The following is a 12,739-nucleotide window of genomic DNA, read 5'->3' as shown; positions in this document are numbered from 1 at the left end:
ATTTCCAAAGTTAAAAAATATATTCATTTCCTTTTATTCCAACGTGTTCACAAGTCATTAAACAATTCCCTGTTTAAACAAACCCCAAGATGAAATAAATAATGCCGAAAAAATCAAAGCATACAGGTCATGCCTATTGTTTCGTGCAGACCATTCACAAACCTCCCCGCCCAAAAATGTTTCAGTCTTTCCTGACGAGAAGTTTTTTGAAATCAATTCATATGTTTTCATACATGTATATAAAATGTATAGGTTTATTTAAAATCTGTCTTTGGGAAGAGGCCTGGAATATACAAATTGCAAATATATTTTAACAACACCCAGAATGAATGCACAAAAATAGTGAAACAGACGAAACCATTTCATATTCAATTTCAATGAATTTAATAGAGCAATGAATCAATAAAATTTGATTGATCAATATTCTGTGACAATATGATTTTTGCATATATTTTTTTTTATTTCCGAAATTAATACCGTAAGTAAAAAATGAAATTTACTGCCTTGTACATGAGCAATCATTTTAAAATGAATCATTATCATTTCTTTCTCAACCTTTTTTTAATAACTAGAATACTGCCATTATATTGAAACTATTTGAACCAAATAATACCGAAAAAATCAAAGAGTGCAGGCCACGCCTACCATTTCATGCAGACCATTCACAAAACGTGCACGCCACGCCTACAAAGTGGTCAACATTTTGTGCGCAGCGTTTCGTGCAAAAAGTTCACTTTTCCATGCAGACCATTCACCATTCCGTGCAGATCGTTCAGCGTTTCGTGCCAACCGTTCACTGTCTGTGCAAGAATCGTTTTGTACCGTTTCGTGCAAGTGGTGTAGTAGTACGATTTAGGGTCTATACTTTCAAATACCTGAATTTGTTGACCTCTAATTTGGGTAAAAAATAAAACACCTTGGCATTTGCATAGAATATACAAGTTACACACAGGTTGGTCTTTGCATTATGCAGACAGTTCCTATAAACAATTTTGATAAAAATATTTTTTATTTAAAAAGGGAAAGTTGATCATGCAAGTGTAACAAGACAAATAAATTATTCCTATATGCAAAAAAAAAAAAAAAATGTACAGAGGGCAGAGATATATCATGTCGCTGCACTTGTTGGAAACTACTGAGAGTGTTAAATTGGTATCTGCCTGGTGGTTTTATTATAACTGTCTTTCCATTATTTGCAGATTTTCACTGTTGAAAGTCTGTCTTAGAGACATTTTGAAATAATTGCTCAAATTCCCAACAATGTCCACCTGTTCTACATCTCATACTGAAATGACTTACACGGTCTGTAAGTTTCTAAGGGTGTGTTTGAAACGATCTGCACGTTTCTATGGGCGTGGCTTGATCATGTACAGAACGATTTTGTACGAAACGGTTTGCACGGAATGCTAAACTGTTTGCACAGAACAGGGAACGGTTTGTATGGAACAGTGAACAGTCTGCACAGATCGCTGAATGGTTTGCACGGAATGATATGCTTTGGGGGTGTAGTAGCATGCTTCAGGGTCTGTATCTCAAATAATTAAAGATATCTTCAATCATTTGAGTTTGTTAATTTGGCGCTCCATAGACTTCAATCTTGAAACATGAAAGCAAGATTCACTGTCCCAACTTTTTTACCTTGACCCATTTCTTTATTCAAAGTTAAGAAAAATACAACCCAGCCATAACTCTAGCACCTTTTGGCTTGAAGACTTGAAATTTGGAACTTCCATCAATGAGATTAAGCTGTGATGCACTGCATTACAATTTTTATGCCCCCCTTTGAAAAAGAGGGGGCATATTGTTTTTCACCTGTCGGTCGGTCGGTATGTCGGTCGGTCTGTAGACCATGTGTTGTCCGCTCAATATCTTGAGAACCATTCACTTGATGATAATGATATTTCATATGTGGGTTAGTTATGAGTAGAAGAGGATCCCTATTGTTTTTCAGGTCCAAAGGTCAAGGGTCAATCTACTCTGGACATAGGAATATAATGTCCGCTCAATATCTTGAGAACCCTTTGTTTGAAAGACATCAAACTTGGCACACTGGTACATCCTAAGGAGTAGATGACCCCTATTGATTTTGAGGTCATATGGTCAAAGGTCAAGGGTCAAACTGGGCATAGGAATATACTGACCATTCAATGTCTAGAGAACCCTTTGCTTGACAGACATCAAACTTGGTATGCCAGTACATCTTCAGAAGAAGATGACCCCCATTGATTTTGAGGTCACATGGTCAAAGGTCAAGGGTCAAACTGGACATAGGAATATACTGTCCGTTAAATATCTCGAGAACCCTTTGCTTGACAGACATCAAACTTGATACACTGGTACATCTTCAAGAGAAGATGACCCCTATTGATTTTGAGGTCACATGGTCAAAGGTCAAGGGTCAAACTTGACATGGGAATATAATGTCTGCTCAGTATCTTGAGAACCCTTTTCTTGACAGACATCAAACTTAGTACACTGATACGACTTCAGGAGAAGATGACCACTATTGATTTTAAGGTCACATGGTCAAAGGTCAAGGGTCACACTAGACAGGAATATACTGTCCGTTCAATATATTGAGAACCCTTCGCTTGACAGACATCAAACTTGGTACACTGGTACATCTTCACGAGAAAATTACCCCTATTGGTTTTCAGATCACATGGTCAAAGGTCAAGGGTCAAACTGGACATTGGAATATACTGTCTGCTCCATATCTTGAGAACCCTTTGCTTGACAGACATTAAACTTGGTACACTGGTACATCTTCAGGAGAAGATGACACCTACTGATTTTGAGGTCGCGTGGTCAAAGGTCAAGGGTTAAACTGTACATGGGAATATACTGTCCGCTCAATATCTTGAGAACCCTTTGCTTGACAGACATCAAACTTGGTACACTGGTACATCTTCAGGAGAAGATGACTACTAATTATTTTAAGGTCACATGGTCAAAAGTCAAGGGTCAAATTGGACATAGGAATATACTGTCCGTTCAATATCTTGAGAACCCTTTGCTTGACAGACATCAAACTTGGTACACTGGTACATCTTCAGGAGTTGATGACCCCTATTGATTTTTAGGTCACATGGTCAATCCACTCTTGACATAGGAAGATATTGTCTGCTCAATATTTTGAATTGATGATACTATTCTCAATTAAATGATGTGTGTGTGTATAACCCTTTTCAATTTTGCACCATGGGGGGCATATGTGTTTTACAAACATCTCTTGTTTACCATGACTCATTTCTTCAAGGTCAAATTATGAAAATACCAAAAAGCAGTCAAACTATTTTTCAATCAAATAACTTGCTAACCCTTAAGGTGGCTCATTACACCAAAATTTTATTTAATGGCTTAAAACATCTTGTATGAAGTACGATTTCACCATCAAAAGATCGAATGATGCAAGACCTCAATCATTCTATATGAAGTTTTTGTGATTTTTCCTGGAATGATACAAAAGGGTGTTTTGTTTGCATTTTAATAGAATTTTTTTCTCTGAGGTTGGAAGTTTTGCATAAGAATGCAAATTTTGTCAAGAAGGGTACAATTTGTCACATTTATGTGGAGTCATCCTCTTTTGATATAATAATTATTCAAGGTTTTTCAAACTTAAGACCTCACTTCCAACAATAAGGATTTTTATAAGAAAAAAATACAGGTAAAATTGTTGTTTTGCATACATAGTTTCAATTTTGGAAACTATCATTTAAGACTGTAGAGATTCAAATATTGGCAGTGGGAATTTTTCAAAATCTTTCTAATACATGTATAACAATAAAATAATAAGAATTTTGTCAAGATGATGTGTAAGTAAGGTATGTAGTGTGGGCTTTAGATTATTGATAAGTCTCTCAATCCGTGAAGCCATTCTAATGAATATGTTTATGAAGATCTACCTCCCCCACCCTCCTCCCAACAATGATCAAAGATAAATTTTAAAAGTATACAAGATAGTGACTTCAAAACTTAATGATCAAGGTCCAAGATTACTTTTGAAGGTCATTTATCATGGTCACAATTGACCATAGCCACTCTAGGGGGCACAATGTTTCAAAAACACATCTTGCAGGCTTTCAAGCGGGCCCTTATTTTCCTTATTTTTCTACAACAGCCCTTATTTTCCTTATTTGAGCTTTAGAATCCTAAAAAAGCCCTAATTTTTTGTGGAAATTCCTACATTTTCAAATTTTGAAAGTTTAAATAAATTTGACATAAAGTAAGTGTTGGATTTTATTAGATTTAGTCTTAGTATACTTTCAAAAAATGAATATGTTGATTAAATGTACATCTCAGAAGACATCTTGATGGTTATCAGCTATATTCAGCATTGTGAGCCATGGGATTAGTTATACCTGAATTATATCATGGTTTGTGCTGAATGCCGAATATGGCTGTTGATGACCACTGGTATGATTTTCTGAGTGGGTAATTAATTTTTGTATTATTGCTCTTGCAAATGGTGAGTAAAACATTTTTTCTTTCCTATTGATTTGTAAATTTAACCCTTATTTTTGTCTAAAAAGCCCTTAAAAATCCTTAAAAAGGCCCTTATTTTTGATAATTTTGCCTTTAAAATGGCCCTTATTTTTTGCAAAATGTCACTTGAAAGCCTGCATCTTGTTATTGCTTGTATCCTCAGTGGTATGCTTCATTGTTAACTCTAATTCACTGACACTAGCAATTATAGATTTCTATAAGAACAAATAATTATTATGAATGCTACACTTATAGTATATGCCCACTAGTTGTTTGATAGCAATAACCATTGCATCACTTGGACATAATTCATTACTTTTTGTGACTATTTGTACATTAAATTTTATTTATCCATGAATATTTGCAGTGTTTAGTGGTAAGCAGTGTGAGACTGACTTGAATGATCAGTGTAAACCAGACAGTTGCAGCTCACATGGGATGTGTCAAGACAAAGCAGATGGTCAACCTGTCTGCCTGTGTCCTATTGTTGGGGAATATTCTCAACCAAGGTAGTAAAATTCAGATGCAAAGCAATTGTAACTGATTGTATATATTGTGAATGGTGTGTTATGTGAAACAGAGAGAAATTCACTTGACATGGATATACCGTATATACTCGCCTATATGTCAGTTATGTATTTTTTAGGGTTATTTTGTAGGAATTTGCCATTGACCCTCTTATAAGTCGGTACAAATTTTTGTCAGAATCGGTTGACAATTTCAAGTCAATGCTCTAGTGTTTTTACCTGTGTTTCAAAAAATATTTAGAGAAATTAATAATTATGAGGTGCTCAATATCCAAACCATATCTGTTTGGGGTTTAAATGCAACCCTTGATCTATTATGGACAATGATTCCTTGTTTACCTAAGCAATTATAGTCTCCTAATTACCAGTACCTGACACTGTGTTTACTTAGTGAAAACTGTTATTGTGGGATCCCCTTATAATTCATTGTATCAACAATAGAGTTTTTAAGAGTCAAGAATGATGATCTAAATTATCCATTAACAATATTCAATCTTTTATGAAATATATTTCAGCCGGTATACATATGACATACATGCCAACTTTTAATTTTAATGGGGGATTTTGCGCGCGACGACCTTTTTTCAAAGCTCAAAAATCACAACATTTTAACATGTACATAAATTTTTTATTAAAATTATCTATTCAGCAAACAATCCTCTCCAACAAGTCACATACATATTATCAAATAATAAAGTTGCATCCTTTTACACCATATAAACATTGGCTGGTCTATATATCAAAACTTAAGCACATGCATTTAGGTACGACCACAAAGGCGATCTTGCTTGTCTGTAAACATGGGCTTGCAGAGTCTGGTGGAACAATCTGCATTGCAACCAGAAAAGGAGTGATCTGTCCTGCTATGAAGTTTGCGAACAAAACCTTTGCACCCATGACATCTGAAATAATTAACAAGGAAAAACATTTTAAATATACGTTTTTACTTGTAAATTAAGGCTACTTGCTAATATAAAATTCAGTAGACTTGTGTGAATTACGCATCACAAAGTCTATTGAATGCTACAATATATATACTATATAATACATCGCTATAGACAGATAGATTCGGATAGCCTATATTATTATAGTTGGAAAAAAAAAATATTTGACGTACCTTATTGCATAAAAATTTTGGATGCTGTCAGCGATGGGCAAAAATCGGGAATGTCCGATTGTTTGGTGGTGACACTATCATCGTTGTCATTCACGTTTGTGTAAAGGACATGTCAATTTGAAATCCGTCTTCCCGATTAATTACCATCAAAACATGCTTCGCACTGTCCAATAAGCACCCCGACACAGGCAGACCAGGTAAATACACCACCCCAATACCATGCGACACAGGTAAACAGTAATGGCTGACTATTGTCCTGATTTCTGATTGGCCAGTTCAGAAATGACATGGGATTTCAAATTCCGGGTGGAAATGGGAGTTTGTTGTCGTGAAATGGGAGATATTTTTAGAAAATCGGGATTTCGGGGTATTTTTGCAATCCCGATCGGGTTATCGGGATTTGCCTTTTCAACTGCTTCAAATCGGGAGAATCCCGCACAAATCGGGAAAGTTGGCATGTATGATATGAATATTTCAATATTAAATCGGGTTCGTAATTCAATTTTACCGATAAACGATAAATTAGTTGAATTGAAAGTATTAGTTACCGTAACTAGATACAAATATGTAAATACTTGTACTTTATACACAATTTTAAAATACATAAACAATACAATATGTCTAGATATTTGTGAACAATAACCATTTGTGTGGTAGTCCATGATAATCATCAGAGATGTTTAAAAAACACTACATTACGCCGCCCAGAAAAATACCAATCTTCTTAGGATGCGCCTATAAGTCGGACATGGAGTTTTGGACCAAAAATTGACTCCCAAAAATCCGACTTATAGGCGAGTATATGCGGTACCCATTTCTGCCCTAGCCTTGGTCTGTGGAACCAAACCTAGCAGCATGTTAGACCATTCAACCAACTAGGAAAATTAATAAACTTCCTTTCCATGACAATGGAATTTTTGCCATGTTGTTACAAGCTACACAGTAACACAAACATATATAAAGCAAGTTAGCAAAAAAAATTTGCTTTTTCCTGAAATTTCATACTTTGTGAATCTACAGTGGAAAAATGTAGATGGAAGAAAATTCTGCTGATTTTATGGTAAAGGTTCAAGGGAAAACTTGATGGCTATAAAATATAAAAATGGTTATCTTCCAACTTCGACTAAAATTCTTTTAACAGAAGGAAAGAGTAGGAACAATAGCCAAATGTCAAAACCACAGTCTGGAGCAATGATAGGACCATATAAAGAGGAATTTTAACTTTACAAAGAAAAGAACAGCCTGTTGATATGGAGAATTAAAGGCCCATATCTTGAAGGTCAAAGTCAAATGGAATGAAATGTGAAAATAACTAGGAGTGAATATTTAAGCTGTATATACAGTCAATCCTAGTTATCTTGAACTGGGTGGGACCGAGAAAAAACCTCGAGATATCTGAGGATTCACGATATTGAGGGTAAAATCCTTAAAGAATAAGTGGTTGGGACTTCTGAATCACTTTGACATAGCCATGGTATTTGAGATATCAGTGTTCCAGATACTGAAGTTCAACTGTAGCTCTCTGAGAAATCTGATCTGTTCCAATATTTTCTCAGAGAGCTCCAGATCTGCAGCTAAGCTGTATATTGTAGTCAATATCGATATCCTCTTATGCTAGATAGACATTTACATTCTATGTTCTTTATATGTAATTCTTTGGAAGTGCTATTTCTTGCAAAAAGTTGAATAACCCAAAAAATTCTTCATTATAATCTCCTTCGATCACAATAATCCTATTGTAAAGAGGGGTAAAGGATCAATTCAGAGCTGACATAAACAGTGTTATTCACATTAAGCACTGATTTTGGCATGAATTTTGGCATTGAAGTCCTTCATTGCAGGTCTATCCGTAAATGAAATTATGATATTATGATTGGTTGCAAAGAAGAACAATTTGCAATAGGATTTTTTTAGGGACACCCCTGTCCTGGGGTTGAAATTCACTGAAATCCTACGAAAAATTAGGGAACCTGTTTTTATCCCCTCAGATCTTAAAATTAGTGTAGCACAGTAAGATACTCTGCTGTCACTATATGCTGAGGTTCCTTTTCATCATGGTTCAAATCCACAATACTTTTTATACGCCCGTCTTAAGACGGGACGTATTATGGTATGGTGTTCATGTCCGTCTGTCTGTCCGTCCGTCCGTCTGTTAGCTTTTTCGTGTCCGACCCGTAACTTAAATACTACAAGGCCTAGAATCATCAAACTTTGTCTGTAGATACATCTTGGATAGAAGGTGTGTCGCACATTAAAACCAGGTCACTGTGACTTTTCATTAAGAAGATATCCGTCTGTCTGTCCGTCTGTTAACTTTTTCGTGTCCGACCCTTAACTTAAATACTACAAGGCCTAGAATCATCAAACTTTGTCTGTAGATACATCTTGGGTAGAAGGTGTGTCGCACATTAAAACCAGGTCACTGTGACTTTTCATTAAGAAGATATGGCCATATATGGCAAAAACTTGTCTGGCTCATAACTTGAAAATGCAGATTCAAGTTTGTAAAAATCCTGGCCCCTGGAGTAGGTTGGGACCATAATAGGAATCAAAGTTTAACATGCGAATATAAAGGGAAAATCTTTATATATAGACCAAGGTGACTCAGGTGAGCAATGTGGCCCATGGGCTTCTTGTTACATTTTTAAAAATAATTTTGTCTTTTCAACACGTTTTATCCGTCTGTCAAAGACGGGACTTGTTATGGTATAGTGTCGTCTTTACAGACCTTGTAGGCAGAATGCAAAATGCACCGCAAGTTCCAGGATCTTGCAACTCTGTACATTTGATGAGAAGAAGATGGTGATTGTTTCTAAAGGTCAAGTGTCAAGGTCATAAAAACTTGTAGGCGGAATGCAGACCAAACTATTGGAGCTAGGATCTTGCAACTTAATACATTTAATCACCATGGTGAGAGGAAGATGCCTATTGTTTTTCAAGGTCAAAAGGTCAAGGTTGTAGTATCAGTTAATAGGAAAACCTAGTAGGCAGAATACAGACCGAACTATTGGGGCTAGGACCATCAAACTTGGTATGCATACTCCTCAAACAAAAAATTGTGTAAAAGCTATCAGCCATTTTAAAAACAGAATAAATTTAATTTTCATTTGGAAAACTTAATTATACTCAGTTCGCATCCCTTCTGACAGGTAGTACACTGGTAAGCAGCACAAAAACCTCAAGGAATTTGTTATCCATTAATGTACGTGATTTTACACTTTCTCGATTGAGGGGTTCAATCACTTATTAATTTCCACCTCAGTTAACCTTCATGTATCCTGTGAGAGCCAGGCAGTATTGCTCCACCACATGCAGCCGGTCTGAGCAAGGGACAATAGCCTTAAGGAAACAATTTATTTGGTTTTTAGCTCACTTTAACTGAAAGCTCAAGTAAGCTTTTCTGATCGCCTGTTGTCCGTCGTCTGACAGTCCATCTGTCTGTAAACTTTTTACATTTTCGGCTTCTTCTCCAGAACCACTGGGCCAATTTCAACCAAACTTGGCAAAAGCCATACTCCATTAGTCTTGTTCATGAAAGCTTCCTGACACAGTGCAGATTCAAGGTTGTTAAACTCGTAACCACCGGAAGTACGTAGGATGTGGCCACAATAGGGGATCAAAGTTTTACCTACAAGTTCTGTTCAGACGACGTTATACCATAATATGTCCCGTCTTTGACGGATGGATAAAAAGTGTCGAAAAGACAAAAAAAATTGAAATATGGGCCAAGATGACTCGGGTGAGTGATGTGGCCCATGGGCCTCGTGTTTTCTGTTGATTGTCAAAATTTAATTATTTCACAACGAACTGCGGAGGAGATAACTGCAGTATTACCCTCTCGTTTTTTATTGAAAGTACACAATTTTATGGCAGTCAATTTTTCCTACAAGTGACTATGACGGTATATTTTTGTGGACTGGCCATTCTTTCTTGTAATAAATGGACATCATTCATTATCAAATCTATGACAATTTCAGCATGAAAGGATTGAGTATTACATTGTTTGAATTAAAACACATCAAATTCTTGATTATGATTCTTTGAACTTGTTGACAATCTGAGTATTACAAAATCATATTGCATACATTCAAAGAAATTTATAATTTTCCTATGCAATAACATTTCATTTATAGATGTGACTTGGTGCAGAATCTGTGTTCACCGAACCCTTGTCAGAATGGTGCTAGTTGTGTCTCCTGGGGTGCTGTCAGAAGACAGTGCATTTGTAAAGCAGGTTACTCAGGAGTGAACTGTTCAGTGAATGCAAGTAGGTCAAATAAGTACATTTAAGCCTGCTTTAAGGAATTCCTACAATGAAGAGGCTGTCTGTTGAAAATCAGGTACTGCCTATAGTACAGGTGGCACATGACAGGTCAGCTGGGTGCCACTTATCTATCATGTACATCAGTAATATTATTCCTGAATTTCCCTATCAAAAATGTATAGTTTATTGTACATACAGAATTTCCCCTTACATGGATATATTGTTACAGGTTTCAGTATTTTAACTTCTATGAATATTTTAAAAAAAAAAAATTCAATCCCAGTTTATGTTGGTGTGCCAACCTATGCCTGATTTTCCATGGACAGCATTTCAATTTCTTAAAAATAGATATTTTTTGTATCTATATAGGGAAGCTTTTTATATTCATTTATAAAAAAAGGTTCCTTTTATTAAAAGATGGATATGCACATACTTGATTAACTTGTTAACAGGAGTATATTCTGTGTTGTTAATGAAATAAGTAAATAATGATAGCAAGTGCAATGATCGAGCTCAAAAAATTCAGATTGACAAGATCACATGTACATCCTACGAATTATCAACATGGAATGAAAATTCCCATAATCCTATCAACCGTCCTTTTGGATAAGGAGTCGCATTTTGTTGACCTGAGATTATGAACTTGTGTGGCACAAATTCATCTTGCACAATGCAGTATGTCATACTTTTTGAATTAAGGTGTAATGTATAACAAAATGTATTATCAATCATGGATGGGGCAAAACAATATATGTGACATCTAGGTCCTTTTTTTTTTTTTGGTGCCATAATACAAATGATGAAGTGGCAAATCTAATTGAGGAAAATTCAAACCTCTGTTTTTCTGCATATAAAAATCAGGAACCAGTTTTTAGCTCACCTGAGCTAAAAGTTTAAGTAAGCTTTTTCTGTACAGTGGTGTGGAGGATCTGAAGAAGTTGTGGGCTGACCCTTTTTTTGTTTGAAATATCATATGAGTGATAAAAGTTTACATGATGGGTCAGAAAAAATACTTTAAGGTCCCCCTTTGATTTATTTTCCTGGATGCTTCTTTAGTTAGATGATTTAAGAATACTGAATGTAGAATATTTTTTTTCAAATTTAAAAATCCTTATTAGTTCAAGAAATATTGTGGAAAGAGTTTGAGGTAGATGAATTTTAGAAAAGAGGGAGGGTGTAATTGTTATGCTGGTTGCATTGAGCACTGGTTACTAAATCTGCTTAGTCCTTGTGGCAATGTAAAAAGCTTAAAAAATTCAAATGTGAAACATATTTCTATGAAAATGGGTTGATAGAGGCAAATTACAGGTTTTTAATTAAATTCTGCATTTTTTATTTTGACGCCTGATCGCAGATTCGGGCTTATTTCTCACAGAAGCTTCTCAAATGGGGTGTATACCTAGGTATTTTATTTCACAAGATCAAAATCAACATCTATGACAGGAGTTGATTTTGATCTTGTGAAATAAGATTTGAATGATGTCACACTGTAATGTAACCTGTTAATTAGCAATGTAGGAGCACCATAGTATATAGGTAACATTATCAAAATATTAACAGTACGTGTCATTCAGATGATAAAATGTTTTCTTTGGTTTGTTTGGGATATGAAGGTCGCAAATGTAGAAAAATACATAACCTGTGTTATTATAAATGTTATTTGCAGAAACTTTTGAGGAACAAGGCTAATATGTGTCAAATTGAATATGAAAATTAAAATCAACCATCTGCATGTATATTGAATGTAAATTCAGATTTATTGTACTTATTATCCAACTGGGCCCAAGTGGGTCTATAGCAGATCTAGAATTTTCAAGATTTTGTTCAATATCACCAACTTTATAGTTTGTGAAATTGATGTGTTACAAGTACTTGAGAAATGTAGTGTATTTACATTTGTTTAGTGATTAATAAAGGTGTAGGGCCACAATTCAGGGCCCCAAAGCTTACGGGTCAGAGCAAGGTGACTCAGGTGAACACTCTGGCCCATGGGCCCATTATTGGGATTCAATGGAAGCTTTATGTATTTCTAAACAATACTGTGTACAAAACAGTTGGGTCATGTGATATATGTATGTATAATTTTAGATGACTGTGATTCCCACAGAGATGGTTGTTTGTATAATGGTACATGTAATGATGGTGTCGATAGCTACACCTGTGGCTGCAGGTCTGGATTCAGTGGAAGACATTGCCAGGTCACCAAAAATTTCTGTAGCAATACACCATGTCCAAATGGTGGATGTGTTAATGACTACACAACACTAGCACCTAAATGTTTCTGTGATTACCCATACCAGTTAGGTAAGTATTGTTTTATTTGTGGTCTCAGCAAAATTTATAAAA

At 35.5% G+C, this 12,739-nt stretch overlaps 1 protein-coding gene across 1 annotated transcript in view; it reads left to right on the top strand.

Moving 5' to 3' along the window:
- LOC125672113 (uncharacterized) overlaps positions 1-12,739 on the top strand; it is a 197,988-nt gene that overhangs the window by 120,042 nt on the left and 65,207 nt on the right. Inside the window, exons 34-36 of the mRNA XM_056161740.1 lie at positions 4,853-4,994; positions 10,263-10,396; positions 12,482-12,697. Coding sequence (XP_056017715.1) covers positions 4,853-4,994; positions 10,263-10,396; positions 12,482-12,697 — 492 coding nt within the window. The remainder of the gene's footprint in view (positions 1-4,852; positions 4,995-10,262; positions 10,397-12,481; positions 12,698-12,739) is intronic.

This window comes from Ostrea edulis, chromosome 4, assembly GCF_947568905.1.
Source record: "Ostrea edulis chromosome 4, xbOstEdul1.1, whole genome shotgun sequence".
Taxonomy (NCBI): Eukaryota; Metazoa; Mollusca; class Bivalvia; order Ostreida; family Ostreidae; genus Ostrea; species Ostrea edulis.
The sequence above is the reverse complement of the archived record's forward strand: the minus strand, read 5'-3'. Positions and strand labels throughout refer to the sequence as shown.